The sequence below is a fragment of the Rousettus aegyptiacus genome, unplaced genomic scaffold (genome assembly GCF_014176215.1).
Source record: "Rousettus aegyptiacus isolate mRouAeg1 unplaced genomic scaffold, mRouAeg1.p scaffold_m13_p_2, whole genome shotgun sequence".
Taxonomy (NCBI): domain Eukaryota; kingdom Metazoa; phylum Chordata; class Mammalia; order Chiroptera; family Pteropodidae; genus Rousettus; species Rousettus aegyptiacus.
Window position 1 is genome coordinate 173,378,938 of NW_023416295.1, and position 24,442 is coordinate 173,403,379.

The following is a 24,442-nucleotide window of genomic DNA, read 5'->3' on the forward strand; positions in this document are numbered from 1 at the left end:
CTGGGGAAGGGAGAAGGGCTGGAGGCTGAACCAATCATCAATAGCCAATGATTTAATCAATCGTCATGTGTAATATATCCCAAACTACAGGGTTCAGCGAGCTCCTGAGTCGCATTGGAGGCCTGAGACAGTAGGGCACTGGGCAGGGCATGGAAGTCCTGCGTCCCCTCCCCCCAAACCTTGCCCTGTGAATCTGTGCCTTCTGGCTGTTTGTGTCCTTTATAAGAAGCCAGTAATCCAGTAAGTTGACTTTTCCTGAGTTGTGAGCCATTCTCGCAAACTAATCCAGCCCTCGAGAGGGCCGCAGGAACCTACAACCGATTGGTGAGACGCACAGGTGACAGCCCAGACTCGACTGGCATCTGAAGTCGCAGGAGTGGAGGATGAAGGACAGTCTTGTAGAACTGAACCCTTAACCTGTGGGGTCTGCCGCCATCTCCAGGTAGATAGCGTCAGAAGTGAATTGCAGGACACCCAGACCCGGCTGGAGAACAGAGAAATCTCCACACGTCCAGTCTCAGAAGTATTGTGAGCGTGAGTAAAGTTCCCTGGGAACGGACTCCTCGACCGTCCAAAGAAAAGTCTTTATTTATTTACAGGACTTAGGAAAAGAAATAAACTCTAGAAAAGAGGAATTTCAAAATCGGCCTCCAGCGAGGACCCGGGCACAGTTAACGGTTCTGGGAGGAGCCAGGCTGGAGTCCCGCTCTTACTGGCGGTCACTTCCAGTTTGTGGAGAGGGTCCTCCCGGGGTCCCTCGACCGGCCCCCTTTGGACCCTAGCGACTGGCTTGGTCGGGTTCTCAGCTCTCGGTCAGCCCCGTCACCCTGCGCCAGCTCTTCATCGTACCTAGTGACAGAGAAACAAAGAAAATCTCCAGAGTTGGGCGCCCAGCGCGGCCATTGGGCTGCCGTCACCCAGAGACGCAGCCCCGTCCCTGCCCCACATGCCTCCAGCCCACTTGCCCACCAGGCGGCCTTGGCGACCCACCAAACAGCTCGCCGGAGGCCACCGGCACGTGTGTGCGACCTCGGTAAACTGTCGCTGCGGACAGTCCCCAGCCCGAGCTGACGTTTAATCCAGGCCACCAGACCGAATTTGGCAATGACCCCAGTTGGGGCAGGTGAGACCAACCCCGCTCCAGGCATAGAGCGGATGCAACTAACTCTGCTCCAGGCAGGGGGCGAGTGCGACTAACCCCTCTCCAGGCAGGACAGGGGCTGAGAGAGGCCGGTCCCGAAGAAGGCCAGGTCCGGGTTCGCTCACGGGAAGGGCCAGTGACCCCTCCAGCGGCTGCGACCTGCCCGCCCAGGAAGGACGATGCGTGGGGCCTGCGTGGTACTGAGTGACAGCCCGCGGAGGAGGTGCGGCCTGGGCTTCTGTGGCGCGAGGAACCGGCTGGACCATGCCGCCCCTGTCCAGCTCGGCATCTGGGCTGTCCCTGGCCTTGCTCGCTGCAGCGGGGGCCCCTCGTGGGGTCCCAGGACGGTGGTGGAGTGCCACCACATCTGTTGCAGGCCCTGGCGCTACACGGGCTCTGGCGGGTGGGGTCACCTTTCCACTTCCCACCGGAGGGAACGGGCTCGCAGCGGTGACCTGCGCTGAGGTCACACAGCTGGTGCGTGGCAGAGGCGGGATTAAATGAAACCCAGGACCTCAGGCTCGTGGAACTGTCCCGTGCAGATCGGAGTGGGAACGCTCACCGGTCCCTCTTACAGCACCTGCGCAGGCGCGTGTGCGCTGGCCCCGCCCACGCTGGCCCCGCCCACGGCGGACCCTGCCGCACGCAGACGCTCGCGGCGAACGCGAAGGGCAGACGTGCTCGGCTGTGCTGCGCTGGCTGCACGCTGCTGACTTCTGGACAAGGGTATTTGTTATGTTTCTTCTCAGAATCGGAATCTACCAGTTGAGTAAGATGTGTAGTGTGGGTCAGAAACGTCTGAGGCTGGAGCATGTACTTTCTGCATCGTGCTCCTCCTGCCAAACGAGGGGCGGGGAGGGCGGGGAGGAGGCCAGCTGACTGCTGTCGGGGCGGCAGGTGCTAAGGGCCGGGATGTCAGGGCGACAGCATGTGCACCCACTTTCCTCCCCGTTTCCCAAGGAGAGACGATGTGGAGGGAGGGCTCCCCAGGGGCCCTGAAGGTTCCGCCTTTGGGGGTTCTCCCAGAAGCCTCCCCACATCTCTCACCCCAGGGACGGCTGGAGCCCCCTGGCCCCCCAGCGCAGCTCCAGGTTCAGCTGGTGAATGGCCGCCTGCCAGTCCATGGTGTGAACAAACCATACTGTGTTCAGCCACCGCCCTCCTGCTGGGCTCTCTGTCCTGCTCTTCATCACTACCAACTTGTCACTCAACCTCTCTAAGCCTTTGTTTCCGCATCTGCCAAATGGACCTGATGATGCTTACCTCACAAGGCCGCTGGGGAAACAGAACGTGACCGTGTGCGTGAAGCGCTCAGCAGCTGCTGGCATGTGGCGAGCCCTAATTAGCCATCGTCATCATTTCTCTCCTTCCCGACTCCGTAACTCGGGTCGCATCGTCCCCATTCGAAAGGTGGACAAACTGAGGCCCGAAGAGCTCCAGGGTTCCTGGATGTCCTCCAGTTCCAACAGCTGCAGCCGGGGCCCGAGCCGGGCCTCTCTGCCCAACAGTGCCCTGGGCGAGGATAAGCCGTGGGCCTCTCCTGCCCCTGCCTGGCCCAGAACGTCGGCCCAAAGCTCGGCCCGTGCTGGGCATGCGGCAAGCGCTTCAGTGATACTTATTAAGCAGAAGCCCAGAAGCCTGGTTTAGCACCCAGACACGTTTCCACCCCATGACGTCATTAACAAATGAAATACTCTGCCCACATGTGGCGGGCCCATGCACACCCAGAAAATCCAAGTCGGGCCTTAGCACCCCTCAGTCTGAAACACACGAGGGTGACAGCAAAGTCACGCGAAAACTCACAGGATTTCGTAATTGCCCAGAACTTCCTTCGGGGGCGACTTGTTCCATCTGCAGTCCGGGACCATGCCGCCAGGGACCGCGATGTTCAGCGTGTCGCTGACCAGGCCGTACTTCAGGACCCGGTCGCTGGCCGTGCTGGAGCTGAGGGACGGGGACGCGTTGACCTGCGAGAGGAGAGCAGCTGCGCTCTGTGCCACTTACCCCTTTGCGCGACAGGAGAAAACAGCAGCCGCCGCGCACTCAGGCAGAGCTGCGATTTCAAACTGCGGGTGCGCGACGTCTCGGGGCGCCGTGTCGCAGAGCACTCTGCGACCTGCTTTTATGAGCTGTCAGATGAAGCGCGAATGGCATTTAAAGGCAGGATTAAGATTATGAACTACAAATTGGTCATCGCACAAGTAAAACTTTTAGGTCAACGTGTATCGCAAACATGATTTCCGTGTCGACCCGTGTCTGAGCTCTGTCTTAAGCACCTAAAGCCGCCCAGAGCTCCCCTAGAACCAGTGACCCAAATGGCCCTGGACGGGCAGCACTGTGGAGCTGAAGCAAAGGCCATGAGCCTCTTTTCTGCTGAGAGGACAATACCTCGTCTGTAAAGCAGCATTCTGACTCACGTGAAACCCACCCAATACATGGGAAGTCAGTGCCCTCAGGCCTCCCAGGCCACAAAATGTGCACGCTGACATGCAGACGCTTACTCCGTGGAGAGTCCCCCAAGCCCTCGGTCACCACCTCTTTACTCTCGCTTCAGGCACAACTGCGATGGCCCTGGTGAGCCGTTTTCTGAGGTCATGGGACAGTGGAGGGAGCAGATCTGCAAGGCCTTCGGGTTTCCCCCAGGGTCAGATGTCCTGCTCGAGCACGGTGTTTCACGTGCACAGTGAAAGCGAGCGTGGACCTCAGGCGCCCTTGAAATTACTATGTAGTGTAGCCTAATACCACGATTCTCATTACAAAGGTGATAAGATTTAAATGTTATTATGTGTCTACAGCCACGCCGCCCTGAACAGATACGATCCCGTCTGATCTCAGAAGCTGCGAGTACTTGGATGGGAGACCATCTAGGAAGAGCAGGTGCTGTAGGCGTAAAAAATAAATAAATAAATAAAAATAAAAATAAGGGAGTGTAAGCTGACAAGGTCCTTGCAAGATGTGAGGTCGACCAAGGGTTGCCTCGCTTTAAAAGATAAAAAAGATGTTATTGTTAGAAGAGATATTCTCAATTAAGATCCTAGCTCATCGAGGAGAGCTTGACGTCCATTCAAGCTACCCTGTTTACAACAGAAAAAGAGAAAACACATTTACACAGCCATATCCATAGATACCTTACCCTCCCCCACCTCTCCACATGCACGTGCACACGCACGCGCACACGCACGCGTGCACAGGGCACTGGCAGCGTAACAGCAAGTGACCTGGACAGCGCTGTCCTGGAGCACGGCTCCTGCTCCGATCCCTGACTCTTCCGGCAGCCTCCTGCAGGGGTTCCCACTGACGTCCCCGTCACGGGACCGCTCCCCACGACTTGCTCTGGAGACCTGGCTTTCCTGGCTCAAAGGGGGCTCGGCTAAAGGGCCTGAGCCTCCCACCCGTCCGCGAGCGTGGTGAGGACACACGGCCCTCAGAGGCACACAGGGTGACATGAACCGACAGAACGGGTGGCTTCGTTCTCGCAGCACGGCTGACCCTGTGCCCCTCGGGGCCCTGGGCTCCTTCCCCGAGCTGCAGAGCAAAGCAGGGCGACCCCTCAAGGAGGGCTCCACGCCCACTGCAGCTGAGGCAGTCGCCCAGGCTTTTCACAGGAAAAGGGTGTGTGCACATCGCCCTTGCCAGAACTTTCTAGAACAGCTGCCATTACATCTCATCTATGCCTCCGAACACGCAGACAAATCCATTTCCAAACTCTGCCTTCATCCAAAGAAGATTAGGTTCCTTATCTCCGGACGATACCACTTCCAGAGGGTTTCCGGGTCTGTGAGCTCCTTTCCTGAATGGGGATGACGTCCCCCGAGGACAGGACTGGGCAGGGCCTCTGAGCACACACTCGCCTTCCAGGCCACCCTGGAGCACTGGGGCATCCGGGCCACCCAGCTCTCATCTGTGGACTGGGCTCACTGGAGGTGAGGGATCGGAGTGGGCTCAGTTCCAACCATCAGCAAACAGACGAACCCGAACCTCTCTCCCGCTACGTTTAAAGAACTCGTCAGACACTCCGGTCATGCCACCCAGCCTGAGGAGCGTTAGGCTGGGGGCCGGCGACCCTGACGCAGGGCAGCGGCCCCCGCACAGGCCGTAGGGCGGACGGGCACATGGGCCGTGAGGTTACCTCGATCAGCCAGGGCTTCAGCCTGTCGTCGATGATGATGTCGTAGCCGTAGCACTCGAAGCAGTGCTTGTCATTGTTCATCACGGGCTGCAGAGAGAGCGACCACGGTCACACGGCCAGCGTCGAAGGCCCCGAGAGGCCGGCGTGTCAGAGACGGGGGTCGCTGGGGCAGCGGGGGCCTCCGCACGGCCGCGGCGTGCCTCGTCTCACCTCCGTGACCCCAAAGCCCAGGCCTCCCTTCCTTCCTGACCCTCCTCAAACCCGGAGAGGCGATTTATGACGCAATCACTGGTGTCCCAGGTCTTACGCATCAGAGGCTGGATGACGAGCAATGAGCGTCTCCATCGGCACGAGCCTGTCCTCAGAGTGGACAGCAGTCCAGCTCCAAGCCCGGGCACCCGGAGTCACGGCTGTGCAGCCTCATCGCAGACCAACCAGCACTGTCCGCCAGGCTAAGTCCCCTCTCGTGCCCTTCGGGACGCGGGGTGCCAGGTTATCGACTTCCACTCAGCTCCGTCTCCAGGTGCAACGAAACCCCCAGCCACTCACGTGTGGCACAGATTCCCGCGCTCTACCTGAGCTGTCTGAGTTACAACCTGTGCGAGGCGCAAGCGGGCCGCACCGTGAGTGACCCACACGCACGGGACAGTGGGGCGTCTTTTACGTTAGTGGACGCGTGGACTCTGCTCAAAACACTGGATTTAACGCAGGAAACTCCCGCTAAGCAGGGAGCGCGCCCCGTTCAGCCTCTCGCTCACAGGGAGGGACACGAGGCTTGAGTGTGTTCTGTCACGCGGTTTGGTGGGACTGTGTTTCCACGGACAGCCTGGTGCGTCAAGCCCAGCTACTACCGCCACCACTGTCCCAGGCAGCCTCTGCAGGACAGGGAGTCGCTAGCCCTTCTCCATGCCCCAACGCTGCTGTCTCCGGCCCTCTGAGCGCTCTGCCCCCCGGGCTGTGGCTCCCCGCTTCTCCCTGCCGTCCTGTGTTCCGGGTCAGGTGCCCTTCCGTGTGGGCCAGGGGCCGCCTCCTGTGCCACCTGCTTCTCTGCGGCTTCTCCCCTCGATTCTCTGAAGACAGCACGCTTGGTAAAAACAGGGCGGCTAAACGTTTGCTAAGTGAAGAAAGACTGAATAAGCAAATCCCTGCCCTTAGACACTCTCAGAGCCTTAGACACCCACGGCTTCCCAGCTCTGGCAGCTGAGGCCTGGGAGTTGACGCCCGGAGGCTCCGGCCAGAGGACTCAGCCATGAGATAGCAGAGGGCTGGGGCCAGAACACAGTTTTTGTGATCCAACAGCCAACCACATCTCAAAGCTCGCCCCTACGGGGGAGACAGGGCAGGCTAGGGAGGGTGTGGGGGGCGGGGGCAGCTGATGGGCATCAGGGCTCCCACGGTCCGCGTTCGTGGACTGCCAGCTTTGCCTCTACCTCAATCACTAAGTCAACCTCCGCAGCGCGTGGTTACGCCTGGGAGCCAATTCCAGAGGCTCCGACAGGCAGGGCATTGGGCCAAGTCGCTTGTTGGCACGTGGTGGGGCCTGGCTTAAAACCTCATCTGAGCCCAGAACCTCACACTCACTCCCCACCGTGACCTCCGACCCAAGCTGCCAAGGTACAAGGAGGCCTCTGCGGGGAAAGGGATGTGAAACGGCCCCTAAGACACATCTCCAAAAATTAACTAGATTAGCTGGTTCCTGCGTTTCCTTTTTTCATTTTTTTGGCATTAAAACTGGGTTTTCTTTTTTCCATCAAATGTTTCTCTTAAACCAAAAGTGAAGAATGAAAACACGTGAAGTGCGTACGGGGCACTCAGTGCCAGAGGAGGGGCTGAGGACCGGCAGGAGCGAGTCGGGGCGCCCGCGGAGCCGTGCCTCTTTCCACGGAGCTCTCTCACGCAGGGCGGTCGCTGTGAGCTGATGCTTTCACGGTACGAACGGGGGAGAGGGCCTTGCTCTCCCATGTGCAGGCCTCGCACACGCGTCTCCACACACACGCGCCGCTGCCAAGTCCACACACACACACGCTTCCTCCAGAGCAGCGACCTCACACGGCCTTGACTCCGCCAAGCGGAGGGAGCTGTTACACGGGCCGGGCTGTCAGGAGTCCCCCGAGCAGGCCGGGGCCCCCTGACTGTCCCTCCAGTTCCTGGCTCTGGGGCTCTGCGTGTGTCATCAGGGATGACGGGCACCTCGACAGCGGCCGGCGCTCCCGCGCTCACGCCTTCCCGTTCCCTCGGATCGGCTGCTTGAGCGCAGCGAGAGGAAACACACGATCTGCACGCCAGCAGCAAGTGTGACCTGAGGCTCAAAAACATGCATTGCTCCGGCCCTGACCCTGACACTGAGGCGGCTGCTGACAGTCCCCTAAAACACCAGCTTCCGCCAGCACATTTGTTACTGATTTAACGGGAGCAGAACAGCTGACGACGACGGGGACTATCCGGGGCCTGTGGCCGCAGCAGAGGGCCTGGCTCCCAGCACGCCCTGGGCAGCTCTGGCCAGAAGCGAGTCTCTCCCTCCCTGAATCTCCTCAGCACACGGCAGACAAGTAGGAGGTGAGACCGTGGAACAGGTCATTTTAAGCAAAGAACGACAAGCGTCTTGCCGGCCGTGTCCTCCCCTTGGCCGCCTCTGCGCCCGGCACTCACCGCCACGGCCTTCAGCGACTGCACGATGATCCAGTGGATCTCGTCGAACAGCTTGTTGGTCACCTCCTTGCCCCGGGTGCTCTCCAGGTAGAGCCGCAGGTTGCTCACGGTCCACTTGCCCCCGTGGATGTGGTTGTAGTCCTCCTGGGGAAGCGCATGGGGGTCGGGCCTCAGGCCACGCAGCCAAGGGGCCCAGCGCCCTGGAACACCTCCTCCAGGTGGGCCTGGCCCCAGGAAGATCTGGGCCTCCTACCTGCGCATGGTTTTAAAGTACTAACTCTGGAATGTTCTCACCACTGAGCATTTCTACCTGGGGGCGCATGCGGTGCAGGGCCACCCGGACCCCTTCCAGGCACCTCCCGCTTCCCCACTATTGCTCTGGGGGCTCCGGCCACCCTGACGGCCCTTCAGCTCCTGTGACGCTCCTTCCCGCCACAGGGCCTTGGCGCGTGCTGGACCCTCTGCTGGAACGCTCCCCACCCCCACCTGGGTACCCCCGCTCATACTTCAGGCCTCTGCCCAAGCCCCACGCCTGCAGGACGCCTTCTCCAGCCGCCTGCACGCGGGGAATCCGTCATCGTGCCAGGCCCTTCTGGCTACGCGCTCCTTGGGGCCAGAGCTCACGCCTCGCGGGTGAGCACACATCCACCGTGCGTTCACCGTGCGGCGGCCTCACGACTGCCTTCCCCACAGGCTCTAGGTTCTGTGACAGCAGGGGCCACGGGAGCTTCTGCCCACCATCGAGCCCTAGTGCTCAGCATGGGACCGACCCACAGAGAGGTCCCCCCCGCACTTACTGAACAAATGAACGACTGGGCATAAGTGTGCTCAGTGATCCTGCCAACGACCCCCTGAGGTACTAATACCTTCTCCTTTTACAACCAGAAGCGCTGAGAGCCAGAGTGACTTGCCCAAGGTCACAGAACTGGAGAGGCACAGCTTGACCCTGGGGCTTCCTTTGTCCTTGTGTCACCTTCCCCCACTGCAGGCTGGTTCGGCCGATGGCCCAGGACAGCCGCGCTGGACACTGAGGACTCCCGGGCCTCGCGGGTGCCGAGGCATCTTGGTAGCACCGCCATGCCCGCCCCACCGTCTCCCACAGAAACAAAGCAAGCCGCACGATCCACCCGCGCCCCCGAGCTCAGAACAGCGGCGCTCACCCCGTGCTTCTGGATGGCGACGTTGGTGAGGTGGACGAACATGTTGTCCAGCTCGCTGGTGCTGCGCGTGTACTTGACCGTGCAGAAGCGGCAGAACCCGAGCTTGTACCTACGGGCGGCGGTTCAGCGCTCGGGGCCATTCGATGCCCGGAGGACCATGAAAAAGAACACTCCATTCTCTAAAGAGCCGTGGGTCGGTTTGTTTCAAACTTTTAAACGCGCTGCTGCTTTCTGGTTTTTGTAACAGCTTTATGAGGTGTAATTCCTACGCACCATGCAACTCACCCGCCTACAGGAAACTATTCAGCAGCTCCTGGTGCATTCGCAGAGCTGTGCGGCCCTCGCCACCACCAACTTTACATCTGCGTCGCCCCACACAGAACCCGGGGGACCTTGAGCGGTCGCCCCCACACCCCGGCGGCAGGCCAACGCCAACCTGCTTTCCGCCTCTAAGGACCTGCCTATTCGGGGTGCTGCACAGAGACAGCATCGCCCTCCGCGTGGCCTTCTGCGCCCGGCTTTCTTGCCGAGCACGCTGCCCGGTTAAGAGCTGCTTTTCGTTTTGAAGACGCCCGCGAGCACCACGGCTAGCCGTGTCACTCAGCAGTTATCACGCGCCAGGCGCCGCGCACACGGCGAGCTTCGCGGGCCCTCGTCATGGTGCTAAGGAGAAGGCGTCCCGTCAAAGCGCGGTCTCCCCAGCGGAAACAGACCCCGGCTCTCACATGTAACAGCGCAGCGGGCGGTACGTCGACACCAGCACGTACAAGCGCAGGTCGAACTTCTTCCCGCCGATCAGCAACGGGTTGTTGATGTAGAGAGAGATCACGTAGGCCTCCTTGGTGGACTGGGACACAAACCTGTGCGAGTCAGACAGAACGAAATCGGACGGCGCAGCGCACAGGTGCACGCAGCCGGCTGGGAACCGGCTCCCCGCCTCGGAGTGAGAGAGAGGTGGCGTCCCCCGGGGACGGTGGCAGCAGCTCCCGGGAAGCCAGTGGGGAGGCGCTCCTTGGGCTGACCCACCTGGGGGCGAGCAATGCACTGCACAAGACGGCACGGCCACCACTCCTGGGAACTCCTGAGAGGTGGGCCACCGTGCTCGGGACGAGATCACAGTGACCGCTGTCGAGGACCTCGCAGAGGCAGAGTGAGCCTCGGACGGGGGAGTGACCTTCCGTTCCGAGGAGGCCCCGTTTCGGGGAGGAGACCTGACCCGACCGGCCGCCTAGCGTCACACCTGTGCTAACCGCACGTACCGAGGGCGCCCGGGTGCGGGTTCACTGGCCGTCCCCACGTCACTGCAAGGCCGGTGCTGTCACTCTGCCCAGATGAGGACCCTCGGGGTCTCACAGCAAAACGTGCTCTGACAGTGAGTGTCAGGAATCCGGGTCCCGGGTCTTAAGCAGCAGCTTTGCCACCCCCAAACTCCACGACTAGGTGGGTGTCACACCAACTTCTGGGACGAAGAGCAGCCTGCAAGTCTCCCTGCTCCTGCGACCCTCTGCTGGCTTGTGTGCCATTTCCCTCCACACCTCACCTCGTGGGAGCGTGTGACCGACCGATGAGGCTACGGCAGCCGCAGAGCCCTGCCCCGACGCCGGGTGACGGACGCCGCGGAGCCCTGCCCCGACGCCGGGTGACGGACGCCGCGGAGCCCTGCCCCGACGCCGGGTGACGGACGCCGCGGAGCCCTGCCCCGACGCCGTGACGGACGCCGCGGAGCCCTGCCCCGACGCCGTGACGGACGCCGCGGAGCCCTGCCCCAACACCGCGAAAGCACCAGTGAGGAAGCACGGGGGACGGCGGTCTCCCCACTCACGAAGACGTCTTGCTGTCGCGGGACCACTTCTTGATTTGCGAGAGCTTGTTGATCAGGAAGATGCCCTTGCCCTGGGCTTTGCCACAAGGTTTCATGATCCAGGTGCTGGAGGGGTTTTTCCGGAACTCCTCCACGAACAGGTTGTAGTCGGCGGGCAGCATGTAGGTGACTGGAACGAAGTCTGAAAGGTCAGGTAGAGGGGACAGAGTGAGCCAGCCCAGCAGTGGCCACGAGGAGAAATGCTGCCACCATGTCATTACCCACAGCCCCAAACCGGCATCTAACAGAACAGGGACTTGTGTGGCTCAATTCCTGTGCAGCGTCACCTTTAGCACCTGTGTGCCCAGCGCTGCGGAAACCTGTATCACCTCGTCCTCACGGCGCCTGTGAGCTGGGCGCTGCCGCCACGCCCGTTTATCACACGAGGCAACTGAGGCCCGGAGAGGTCACTTACGCAATTTTGCCCAAGTACGTAAGGGAATCCTGGAACTCTCAGACAGCCCAGCTCAGATCGCCACACAGGACAGGGACACAGGACAGGGACACACGTCCTCCCTGGCTGTCGACAGGACCAGTAACACTCCGCGTGGCACTTCATAGCTCGGAGAGTGGTCCCCCCACACTGAGCAGCGAGGACACTCTCTTCCTGACAGGCCATTCCCAAGGTGCGCACGGAATCTCAGATGCCACACGTGAGAACCCCCACCACACACACACACGCCTTCCAGAGACACTCGGGAGGAAGGCGCCCACTGCAACCTGCACGAACATGGTCACCGGTCCAAGCCGACGGTCACCACCTCGGTGCCTTAAGCCACCAAAGGAAAAACTCAACTCTTTATTTAAAACCTGAGACCAGCAAAAAAAGACACAAACCCAGATAGAGGTATTTCCCGTTCTCGTCTTTCTCTGCCAGAGGACTCCCTTCTTTCTCCAGCTCTTTCCTGTATCTTTTAATGTTCTTCACCATCAGATCCTTCCGGGTCAGTTCATAGTGGTTCGGAAAATGGTTGACGATTTGGTCATCGGAGAGCCGGTAGCCAGTTTCGACGCTGAAGACGTTTCGGATGGTTTGCACGCTCATCCTAAAAGAGAAGAACAAAAAGGGACGTGCAGGCGGGAGGCTCGGAGCCCGTCCGCCGGCGCGGCCGGTGGAGCGCTCGCTCCGGACAGGCCTGGGTCCTTACTTCGTTGGGGATTACGAAATGGAGATGTCCTCTTTCCTGCCTCCTTCGCTCACTAGTGGGACTATTCCTACGAAGAGAACTCTCCCTTCCTCAACCATTTAGATGTCTTGAAAAACAGTTCGTACAGGAATGACTCTGTCCCGTTATCAGTTTTCAAGACAAGCAGCTGGTGCCCTACCACCCTCAGGCGTGTGACGGGTCAAGTCCGGGTTCAATTACTGCCAAACGAACCGCCCAATGCCAGTGACTTAGCACAACCACCGTTTTACTGTATCTCGTGGTTTTCGGGTCGAGAACTTGGGCAGGGCTCAGGCGAGCAAGCGTTCTTTTGCTCCGTGTGGCACGGGACGGCGGGGGCTATTTAGCCAGCGGATGACCTAGTCTGGAAGGTCCAAGAAGGCTTCCCTCATAGGTCTGGCACCCTGGCGGGCATGGCTGGCAGGCCGGGGCAGCTGCAGGTGCCATGCACAGCACCCACACGCAGCTCCTCCAGCGAGACAGCCCAGCAGTGAGGCCTCTCACACCGCAGCGCAGGGCTCCCGCAGAGGGAGGGGAAGCTGCTGGTTTCCCAAGGTCCGGGCCCGGGCACCTACCGTTTTGGCCTTGCTTTGCTCCAGAAGAATATGGAAGAAGCGATCGTGTGCCACCTCTGAGACGAGCCTTGAAAGCTTCCACCTTCCCTGATGGACCCCTGCTATCAGCAGGAGGACGAGCCCGGGCCAGCTGGCGGGACGGCGGCAGACCAGCCAGGTACCAGCTGACCCAGCAGGTGCCAGCAGATGCGTGAGTGAGCAGCTGAGACAGACCCGCCAGGCCCTGCCAGGCCGAGCGGACCACCCAGCCAAACCTGGACACCCGTGAGCAATAAAAAACGGTTGCTATTTTGAGCCCCTGAGTTTTGTGGTGTTTGCTGTGCATCATTAATTTGGCAGCAGATGCCCACCACGCCTGCTCTCAGTCGCTGCTTCCACGTCTCATGTTGCTTCTACCTCCCGTCTACGTGCAAGTTATTCCTGCATAAACGTTACCAGAATACGAGTTGTTCCATGTTTTTCTTCATCCTCGTTATACAATTGCCCCAACTGCTTTGTAACTGTCATAATTATTTTAACGGCTGTGCCGCGACCCACTCAGTCAAGAAATTTACCTTTCCCCAACTATCAACCATGCTGTCTCCACTGTTATAAGCTAATTTTTAAGATTGAGAGTGTACTCACTGCTTAACACAGAAGCCCTTAAGATACCAAATATCCAAAATTATACTGTTTAGTTCTCGCTCTCATTCTCGTTTTTGTTAATAGTGCCAAAATGTTTCTCATTTGGCATGAAGCAGGGAGACACCCAAGTCCCTCCCCAAGCACTGGAAGGGTCCACTGAGCTCCTGCTGCGCCCACAACAGGGAGCCGAGCGCTGTCAGGGTCGGCCTTGTCTTCCAGGCTCCCACAGAACAGGGCTCTGGGGCAATCATTTCACTTATGATTGAGGAGAAAGGTTACTAACTAGACACAAACCCGTACGCGGATGCTGAGTGACTCCACTGAGGCCCTCCCCACCCACACCATGCGCCCCCGCAGGGAAATCCGGCTGTGGCTTAAAGTGCAGGGAGCAGAGCACGGTCACCCCTCTGACCACTGCTGGACACGGGAGCGGGGGGCCGGTCTGCCCTGCGCCCAGGCCAGGCCAAGCGCTGGGGATGCTGGACGAGCCAGGCAAAGTGCTCGGTCTCTAGGGGTTCACAGTAACGTGGTGAAGAGGAGACAGGCGGGAAAATCACTAATCGAGGCGCGCGGCATTTGCTGCACGACACTTGAACAGAGCGGTCTGGGAGCCCGCGAGAGGCAAAGGTGGCTTCAGGGGCAGGCAGCACGTGCGCCGGTACCTAAAGGACAGTGACGGCCTGTGCTGAGACAGAGCAGCCATCAGGCACTGCTCCAAGCTTCGTACATTTAAACCTCCAACGAGCGAACGTGCAGAGAGAGAGAGAGATCGAGTCCTCTGCTAGTGGCCGCACACAGCTGTGGAGGAGCCGGCCGTGAAGCCAGGGGCAACCCGGCTACAGGGTCTGGACGTCTAATCTGTGGGTGCACTGTGTCTCCGAAGGACAGGCTGGCAGGGAAAGGAGGCACAGCACTGAGGCAGGTGCAGACGAAAGACATCTTAGTACGTCAACAGAGAAAAACGCACACCTGCTACCTTGGGGGGAATGGGGGAGCCGCGGCTAGAGAGAGGCCGCGTCTCAAGGCAGCAGCGGGAGGGTGAGTCTTGGGGAGGGGGGACGTGTAGGGCAAAAAAGCGCCTGATGTGCTGCCCCCACCTCAAGAGTCACTGCCATGCCCTGGACCCAGGCAACGGCCAACCAGAGTAAGGTCTGTCGTGGGGCCTGCCAGAGGGGGGAGGCTGCCCAGAGGCACGGGGCCCGCTCCAGAGGCTGGGCTGTCAACGACCAGGTGCCCGCTGGGTAGAGCACCACTCGGGGACAGTGCCCAATCACTGCTCTTCCTTCCCTAGTCTAATTCACTTTCCAGTTATTTCCAATTCAGTCCAAACAGGATTCTCTTGCCATCCCGGACAGAAGCAAAGGGAAGGACAGAATCCTCTCCCAGAGTCTTCTCCCCAGGCCTCCTCCCGGACAGGGACGTCGCTGACTTCCCCAGAGTGGGCCCTGAGCAGCAGGCGCTGGCAGCGAGGCACGCCGGCCAGGGAGGGGGGCCCCGGTTTCTCACCCGAACCCCAGTACTAACCACACTCGCCATCTGATGAACAGCAGTGTGGGCAAACCCCACGGCGCGTGCAAACCAAGGACTCCTGGCCGTGTGCGCAGGAAGTGCCACGGGACGACGAGTGTGACGGGGGGCACGCGCCGGTAGGGACCCCGACCTCTGCGGCCGCCCTCTCCGCTCAGGGCCCAGAACCGAGGACACCGCCGGCAGGGACCCCGACCTCTGCGGCCGCCCTCTCCGCTCAGGGCCCAGAACGGAGGACACTGGTCAGTCGGTGCGGAAACGATCGAAGCCCCACTCGTCACTCACCAGTAAAAGTTCCAGTCCTCGTTCTCCGCCACCTGGACCCATCCTCTCTTTTCAAAGTTATTTATCAGCACGGACTTCTCGATGTCAGTGACCCATTTCACTTTTCCTGCCATAATCCTGCAAGAGACCAACTGCTCAGAGCTTTGAAACGTCCACTCCCCCCACCCAAAGGAACCCTTCCCGTCCCCCGAGCCTCCATCCCCCACCCAAGCTCGGCCCCCCACAGTGGTTCTCAGGGGCCAATCCGTCCCCCCAGGGACATTCGGCAATGTTTAGAGGCATTTTTTTGGTCACAACTGGGGGGAGGGTGTCTCTAGCATCTAGTGAGTAGAGGCCAGGGGTGCTGGCCCACACCCCACAACGTGCACGACAGCCCCCACAACAAGCCACCCAGCCCGACTGTCAACTGTGCCAAGACAGTGATCCTGGTCACGGGGGAGGCGAAGGCAGTCATTAAACAATCACCAACAAACGTTCAGTCGCGGTTGTGACGGGAGCCACAGAGAGGCACTTGGGGGAGGAGGACAGCTCCGCCCGGAGCAGCCGGGGGCGGCCTGGAGCTGACTCGCCCAGGGCGGGTGCCCCCACCCCTGCCCGTGCCCCCACCCTGCCCCTGTCCCCACCCCTCTGCTTGTCGTCACTCCCGCTGGCCGCTGGTGCACACGGACCCCTGGCCCTCGCCTGCTCGTCCAGGCACATCTGGTGCCCCTCGCCCCTCCGCCCACTCTGTCCTTGCCACTGGACCTCTCTTCGGCCTCAGGGCCTTGGCACTTGCTGGGCATCTCTATCTGCAGCACCCGCCCCTCCCTCTGCCTGGCTAAGCCACTTCCCACCCCTCTGCCTGCACGCGTAAATGTCACTTCCTGCACAGAGCCTCCCTGACCCTCCGACCGGGACGCGGCAACCCCCAGCTCTGTCCCTGCTCGAGGGCAGCGAGTGCCTCTCCTCACTGCCGTGTGCCGGCCGGGCACTGTGCTGCGGATGGTGCGTGCTCGGTCCAGACTGACGGACTGTGCTGCCAGGCCAGCCAGCACCTCTGTGGGACTTCGAGCAAGTTCGTTACCTCTCCGAGCCTGTTTCCTGCGACGGAAATGGTTTTCGAACTGCTAGGGCGGCCCAGGGACCAGCTCTCCCCCAGCTCCAGCCCGTATAGGCTGCGTTTGTTATACTTCTGTGTACGACCTCATCTGAAGAAGGCGTTCCTTGAAAAACTAGGCTCAAAAGCCAGGGGCCTTTGGGGCCTTTCAGAATGGAGGCACCGCCTCCGTGGACGGCTGATAGCTTTGCTTCTGGGACGACCTGACAGGGCAGAAAATGTGTGGGAGGTGGACGCGGGCACCAGGTATGCCTTGCCTGGGGAGGAGGACCGAGAAGGCAGTCCTGGGACAGAACCCCCTGCGGAGCTCCCGGTGCAGTCACTCAGCCAGCCCACTCCGTCCTCACCCCGGGGAGGGTCACAGAGGCGGGACTGTGGCGGAGAACGGGCTCCGGAGCCGGGGTCCGAGGCCCAGCGCCACTGCTCACTAGCTGTGTGACCCTGGGCAGCCTAGCTGACCTTTCTGAACTTGTTTCCCTCTCTGTTAAATGAGGATGACGACAACACCTCCTCGCGTCACGGGGTCAGAGGATGACGTGCGAACGCGTGCCGGCGCAGGGAGCGCGCTCAACGAATACCTGATGTTAAGACCGTCACGTCCCCGTTTTATGGATGAGGAGGCTGAGGCTCAAAAGGGCCTGTATTAAGAACCGGACTATAGGCGTCATGGTGCCTTGATTCAAACCCGGCGACCTTACTCTAAAGTGCCACCTCTTTCCACACAGCCCGCCGCTTCCCTCTGTGAACTTGGCCTTCATCAGGATGCCAAGAGCCGCAGGATCAAAGTAATAAAGAAACGAAACCCCTCTGCAAAGTCCGAGGTGCCACCTAACAACCCCATGAGGTCATCACCTGACCGGTCGGGATGCACGTGGAGTCACCGCCCGGAAACGACGGCAGACACGGCACAGGAGCCCCGGCCCCGCCTGCTGTGAACTCAGGTCCCAGCACCGAGCGAACCCCGCACGCCTCGCACACTTCGACCCGTTCGCAGCGTCAAAACCCGGCACAGAGGGAGTCTCCTCTCCTCCGCCTGATCTCGGCCGCCACAGCCCTGCCTCCCTGATGAGTCCTGCCGCGTCCTGCCCACGCGCCTCCAGCTGCGACGCAGGATTTCGGGGGAGCATCACTCGCCGGCCAGGCAGCACCCACGCCACAACCGCTGCGGCTGCGCAACTCAAACCAACCTCACCGGGAGGCCTCACTCGTCACTGACGCCCGCCTGGGGATGACGCGGAAGCGCGAGCTAGAGCGGAAAACCGTAAGGCGGCATGCTATCTCTGCACCGAGCTTTAAAGTCCTCAAATGCTTCCAGGGGCACGAGCCCGACCCGATAAGGCCCATGGGGCAAATGTCCTTGCCCTCACTGTGCTGAGCAGGAAACGGAGCCCCTGAGATGTATGGTTTTCTCTGCTCCCTCTATCCGCCAAGCATCACTAAAGAAAACGCCTCAGGCTGGACCTACCACATGGAGCCCACGGTAACTGTCGGGAGCCATTCTGAGACAGGATGGAAGCCACCATGAGGCACTGAAGAAGTCACATTGCTAGAAGCCATAACATGGCTTTTGAGTTTGCTTAAACAATGGTTCCAGGAAACAAGAAGTTGAGTTACCTTGGTGAGCCTCGTAAACTCACCTTTTAAGGTAACAGGATGTTTTACAACCATGGAGACAGGGATATGTATGATCACATGTAATACACAAGCATTGTCATAGATATGTATGGTGTGCTTTGCTATGGCAACGTGGTGATTGATTATGGTATTCAATAATCACATAAATAGGCCATGCTAAATCAACTCGGGGCTGCAGCTCTGGCTGTACGCCCTCCCGGAACGATCTTTCCTGTCTTCCCTTTTTTCCCTTTGGCTTCACCCCCCTCTTCCAGGTGCTGTTCAACCTCAGCCGGCTGGCTCCGGCAGGGAACATCCAATGTTCTCTCGCTTCACTGACTCTGGCCGCGTGTCCTTCCCTAAAATAAAATGAATACACAGACGAAATGCGCACGGCCCAAGATCGAAAGACACTCGAACAGCCTAGCGAAACTGTGACTGGCCGGAGTGTTCGGAGGCTGGTGTCTTCCGTTTCACAAACACGCCCGAAGACGCCTTAAGGTTCTCCAGCTGTGATAAACGCTTCCGAATCCCATGACTCACCGGCTCCGGCCGCGCGTGCACGGCGCCCCGCCGCCCCGGCGTTTCCTGCACCTTCGCTTCCGCGCACACACCTCCTCGCCGGTCCGCGCACACGCCACCCATCCTCACCGGCCAGCCTGTGCTCGCGCCCTTCGCTCCCTCCTGCTTCTTACCCACCTCCTGCCGATCACATGCACGCAGTTCGGAGGTCACCTCCCCTAGGGAGCCGTTCTCACCGCCTGCGCTGAGCTAACATTTCCCACCTCCGAACCTTCTGTGTACCTCTCCTGACACCTCCGTTGGCACTCGGAACTTCCTACCTTGCAGTCTAGTTCTCTGTGTACATTCCTTGTATAAATGCAAGAGGGAAGGGACTCTTAGCCAGCTGTTCCCCTTCTCCCACTGATTCTTCCTAGACCTAAGTGTAGGTATTTACAACAGAGCTCGACCCTACTACCCGGCACCTTGCCCACTGACACGTGAGAGGCGTGCTGTAACTGCTCACTGCGTGCGTGCGTGCGTGCACAAGTCCTCAAGGGTCAGTCCTGTGAACCTGACTCTTTGTATTCAACACTTGGTTCTGAAGATATGTTACTGGTGGAACTGTGTCCCTCAAAAATAGATGTTGATAACCCAGGCACCTGTAAATGTGACCTTATCTAGAAGCAGGGTCTTCGCGATTAAGAAGAGGTCACTGAGGTGGGCCCTAACCCCATGGCTGGTGTCCTTGTAAGGAAATTTGGACACAGACACACACAGGCAGAGAACACGACGTGAAGACACGGGGACACACGGACAGAGGGACGATGGCCATGTGAAGATGGCAGCAGAGACCAGATTTACGCTACCGTCAGCCAAGCAACACCTGGGGCCACCGGCAGGCAGAAGGGGCAAGGCTGCAGAACGCACGGCCCTGCCAGCACCTCGATGCCAGGCTTCTGGCCTCACCAAGCCGCTGGTTTGCGGCGCTTTGATACCGCAGCCCTAGGAAACTACAATAAAATGTACCCATACTGCCTACGGCCATGCTCCCCTGAACATGCCTGATCCCATCTGATCTCAGAAGCTAAGCGGGGCCAGGCCTGGTTAGTACTTGGATGGGAGACCACCTAGGAAGACCAGGTGCTGTAGGCATTTAAAAAAATAATAAAATAAAATAAAATGTACCCATACTAAAGGAGAAATGTATGCCCATAAAGTGTCTTTTTTTGTATATATATGTGTGTGAACATATATGCAGGAGAAAATGCAGTAAAGTGATGAGCAGAAAGACAGTCATTCATAGTTTGGAGAAAAAGGGAGAAATAAACTAAGGCCATGCCTCCTTTTAAGAGAGAGGACCTCTTTTCAGAAACACGCTAGCTCAGTGTGGAAACCACCACCAAGCATCGACGGCAAGGTAGCCCAGAGGGGACAGCGCCTCCCTCCACACACGACGCTCAGGGACCCAGTGCTGACGCGTCTGAGCTGCAGATGCTGGCCAGCGCTCTTGGCGGCTCAGCCTCTCCAGTCAAGGAAACGGGGATGGAGGCGGCAGCTCCTTCACGTCGGGCCGGGGTGACTGCAGGGTCAGCAGGTGTGGACCCGCACGGCACGTGCTCCAGCGGCTACCTGGACTTGAAACAAGCGTGCCACGCAGGAAAGGCTACACCCTGACACTGGCCCCAAGTGGACACGCACACTCCTCCGGGTCCAGGCCCCTGCTCCCCGAGGGCGGGCCTGCCAGGCTCAGAGGTGATGGAGATCGACCTGCCCTCCCGGGGCAGGTACTAGTTACACATCTGAATCACTAGAAACAACAGCTGCCACTTATTAAGCATGAGGGCGCGTGGGGCACTGGGTTGCGCGGCTCGTGCCGATTCTTCTCCCGGATTCTTCTCTGCTGAATCTATCAGGCTGACGGGCGCCCCAGGGAAGGCACTCCCTCATTTGCCGATGGGGGACGGGTTTGGCAGTAAGAGGCAAAGGAGAGAATCATGCACACGGCCTCCCTCCCACACCATGCGTCAACTGTCGGTTTACACGTGTCTCCCGAGGCAGACCTGGACCCCCGCAGGGCAGGCAGCAGGCTCATTTGCTCTGTCCCCCAGCACTCAGCCGTTGAGAGGGCTCAGAAATCAATCATCTGCAGGACAAAGGAAGCAGCTGGCCGACCCCACGGTACAGAAGCCGGGGCTGACTCCTTCCCAGCCCCAAGAACGACTAAGCCTCTTTCCTTACAAAAGCAAATAAATACCTGATGTCGGATCCTTTTCTGCTCACCTCCTCCTAAAACAACAAAAAAAAGTACGGTTAATGAAAAAGTGTGCAATGCATTTGAAACTACCTCTCTACTGGTTCACGTGAACTGGTGCATCAGAATTTTAAGCCACTTGGCCAGTCACTTTCAACACAGCATCGTCGAAACCTAACCAGGAAAAACAGAGAGCGGTGTGCTGGTCCTCACTCTTTACTATGATCGCAGTTTGAAATCATGGTGGGCTGTCACCACCTGGGGTATGTCAGCAGTGGAGAGCCATCGTGAAACCAGACGGTTGTTGGTTATTTCAAGAACTCCTGGGGCCAATGGGCAGAATCATCACAAGCCTGAGAACAAGTTTCCACAGGCACCTGGGCCACCGACAGTCTAGGTTTTGTTCAGCCACTCTGAGCCAGGCCCATGACAGGAGATAAAAAGCTACCTGGGACAAGGCACTGCTGGACAGTCCTGATCCAAGGGGGGAGGCAGGAGACACAGCCAAGTGTAAGCCCCAGCCGCAAAGTGCTTTCACAGCCCAACAAACACAGTTCAACTGTGGCTCCAAGGAGGATGGACCAGTAATTCAATCCAGCACTAAAACGTGTCAGCTCTACCACAGGAGATTCCAGATCCCTCTGTGTCTCTTTCCAACGTCCTAAAGATCCTAGACAACCACAGCAGGCCCCGACTGGTTTCCTTAGTGCCATCCTCACCCCACTGCTACCCGTTCTCCATCCAGCAGCAGGCTGATCTTCCGACCCGTACGAAGCAAATCACATCGCTCGGCTCATAAGCCTACGGCAGCTTTCCCATCACACTCACATCAAAACTAGAGGTCTGCCCATGACCTACATGGTCGCCCATCACCTCTTGGGCCTTGTCTCCTGGCACCCTTCCCACCCACCACCACCCCTCTCCAGTCTCTAGCCTTTCCTCAGCTGCTCACATCCACCAAGCTGCACCCTGTCTTAAGGCTTTGCTCTTCCCCCATGTCTGGCCCCTTCTCAAAAGTCAACGCCTCAGACTGGCTTTCCAATCTCCATGTCCATCCTCCCCACTTATGACGTCATCGCTACTTCACAGCACTTACGCTGCACACGGGTGCCGGGTCTGGCGCCAACTCGAAGCACAGCCCATGAACCTGAACCATGGGCATCACCTGGACTTCGTTAGAAATGCAAATTCTTGAACTCCCCCCACTGTGATGCACTGAATCAGACTCTTCGGGAATGGGGCCCAGGAATCTGCTTGAGCTCTCAGATAAGTCTTACGCATGCTCAAGTCTGAAGAGAAATGGTCTAGTCTAGGTGTCTGGTTCCTTGATTACCTGTCTTTCACACAAATATGTCACATCATGGGAACAGGAACATGGTTCCGCTTTGCCTCCTGCTGCATTCCCCAGCCCTCAAAACAGTCTCCAGTAAAAGCAGGTGCTCAATCAATACTCGGTGAATCAACACAAATGAAGACACGATCTCCCTCCTCACACCATTAGAGGAAGTGGACTAGTTCACTGTGTCAAGCAGTGACCTAGGCCCTGCCCAGACCTGCAGGGGACGGACACCCATACACTCACCCACAAAGACTGGGGCAAGAAGTAGGGGCTGGGAGTCTGGCTGACTTCCGCTGAATAAGGGAAACTCTCAGGGAACATCCACACCTGCAACTCCCGGACAGAAGTCCGCCAAGAGGCCTTTCACACTGGGGAGTCAGGACCACTCTCAGACAAAAGCCAAGACAAGCTTAGGGGGAACAGCAAGAGGAAAGTCATCTCGCCCACCCTTCTGGTCCCGCCATGTAACACAGGCGGGACCCACAAGGGTGTCCTCATGCCCACTAGCCCATATCACTTTCAATAAGGTCCCAGCTAGGCCAGAATGCTGGGCATCTGGATTCTTTTCCTGTTAGTCTTCTTCGAAAAGGAAAAAGCGCCACTTTTGAATAATAAGTAACAATGTAAATGAGGACCTCATATCCGTGCAGCATACTCCTTCACAGCTGTGTCGCCACCGCCTCTCTCCTCACCCCCAGTGGGGGACAGTGCCCTGAGTGCAGGGCTGGGCAGATCTTTTTGCACGACCATAACCTAGCACTGAAATGTGCTCACTGTTTCCCGAACAACAAACAGCTCCGCACACCCTAATCGGGTTACAAAAATACAGTATTTTTACTTCCAGAATGAAACTCCTGTAACGCCCCTGCTACTCTCTGGGGTGGATGACTACCTCGACTCCCCAACCCCTCTAACTGATGGGAAAACAGAGAGGACATGCGTAGGTCCAGATGCCAGAGAGGTGAACAGGGCGGGGAACACAAGTCTCCTGTCTCCTATCTCCTGCCCAGAGCTCTCGCCACAGGTGCACTGCGCCCTGCAAGACGCGGGTCCCGCGAGCAGCAGCTTAACCCCACCGCAGCTGCCGCGAAGCCTTGGGCGGCTATGCTGGCTCGCGCGTGCGCACTCGCTCACCAAAGCGCGGCCACACCCTCGGTCCGGGGAGGCGGCGGCCTCGGCGCGGGGCCTCACCGGTGGGCGCGGAGCGCGGAGCAGCGCCGAAGAGCGCGGAGCTGGGCGCCTCCGCACCGCGCCCCGGCGCCGCCTCCAGCCCCGCCGCCGCGCTCGCAGGAAGACGCCGCCCGCTGCCCGCGCACTGGCCGGCGGCGCGCCGCGCCCCACTTCCGGGACGGCGCCCTGGCAACCGACGACGCGATCGCCGGCGCAGCGACTGCTTCCGGGGTCAGGCTTTCCCCGCGGGTCTCTGCGCTCCCAGCCTGGCAGCCCGCTTTGCGCCTAGAGTCAGCCGTCCGGTAGTGGCGACGTCGCAACCTTCAGGGCCCAGAAATGAAGTTGAGAAGGGTCGTTTGCGGATTGAGCTCGACAGTGGGAGGCAGAGCGGCCCGATGATTGGGGCGCTGGGTCCAGACCGCTCTTTTCCCTCTGCCGCTCAGCTTCCGTAGCTGTAAAAACTGGGACTGTAGTACCCACCTCTTAGAGTTTGTTGTAAAGATAATGTGACACATTGGCTCAGCACGTAATAAAGAAATAGCCTACAAAAAGGTCAGCTCATTCGTGAAGTGTCCCCTTGAGCATTGGACAGGTCTGCTTCCTCAAACTACATATTTTTAAGCTCCCTCTGTTAGGAAGAGGCAGCCTGACCTAGTGTAAAACTTAAAACTGAAGTCACCTGGATTGAATCCTCTGGCATTTAGGCTGAAGCCATGTGTCTTAGTCTCCTCAGGCCGCTATAACAACAAACACCAGAGACTAGGTGCCTCCTAAACACCACAGATTGGTGAGGGCACGCTTCCTGGTCATAGACAGCCATCTTGCTGTGTCTCCATGGGGCAGAAGGGGCGAGGGAGCTCTCTGGGGTTGCTTTAATTAGGGTACTAATCCCATTCATGAGGGCTCCATCTTCATGACTTCCTCACCTCCCAAGGGCCTGGCCTCTTAATACCATCACATTGGGGGTTAGAATTTCGGCATGTGAATTTGAGGGGACGTAAACATTGTACCGTGAGGGGAGTTCATGAAAGAGTTCAGACATCAACCGAAAACACTGAAGACCAACAATGTTCAAGAAAGGTACAAAAGTCAGGAAAAGGAGAACCGAACGCCAAGAAAACTCTAATACACTAGATCAGAAGTCACCAAACCACTGGCCACATCCAGCCTCCTGCCTGTTTTTTACAGCTCGAAAGTTGAGAACGATCCATCCCCATGACCATTTGCAATCCACTGATGATAGAAAACACACTAACTTCGAACCCCAATTAAGTGAAATTTATCCCACCTCCTCCCCCTCCACACACACACACACAAACATTTTTTCATTGGACCTGTAGTACCAAAAGGG

General features: G+C 58.7%; 1 protein-coding gene and 1 non-coding gene across 8 annotated transcripts; one reads left to right on the forward strand and one right to left on the reverse strand.

The window, feature by feature from the left end:
* Positions 1-544: 544 nt before the first annotated feature.
* Positions 545-23,216, reverse strand: TTLL1 (tubulin tyrosine ligase like 1). Of its 7 annotated transcripts, XR_004955908.1 has the most exons (13): positions 23,056-23,216; positions 20,586-20,617; positions 20,163-20,474; positions 15,118-15,234; positions 11,778-11,986; positions 10,902-11,082; positions 9,805-9,939; positions 9,080-9,188; positions 7,920-8,063; positions 5,271-5,357; positions 2,945-3,108; positions 1,199-2,653; positions 763-849 (listed from the first exon to the last, which is right to left on the reverse strand). XR_004955908.1 is itself a non-coding variant. In XM_036237604.1 (10 exons), exons 1-10 carry the CDS (start codon positions 17,879-17,881, stop codon positions 720-722), a joined length of 1,479 nt encoding a protein of 492 aa, XP_036093497.1. In that variant the 5' UTR covers positions 17,882-18,060; the 3' UTR covers positions 545-719. The 7 variants fall into 7 exon arrangements, 2 of the variants coding, with proteins under 2 accessions (XP_036093497.1, XP_036093498.1); XR_004955907.1 differs by lacking the exon at positions 20,163-20,474 and having other exon boundaries at positions 23,056-23,215; XR_004955906.1 differs by lacking the exons at positions 20,163-20,474; positions 20,586-20,617; positions 23,056-23,216 and adding an exon at positions 17,679-18,064 and having other exon boundaries at positions 716-849; positions 2,405-2,653.
* LOC118614153 lies at positions 19,365-19,483 on the forward strand. Its single transcript, XR_004956018.1, has one exon. It is a non-coding gene; the product is annotated as a 5S ribosomal RNA (ribosomal RNA).
* Positions 23,217-24,442: the final 1,226 nt, after the last annotated feature.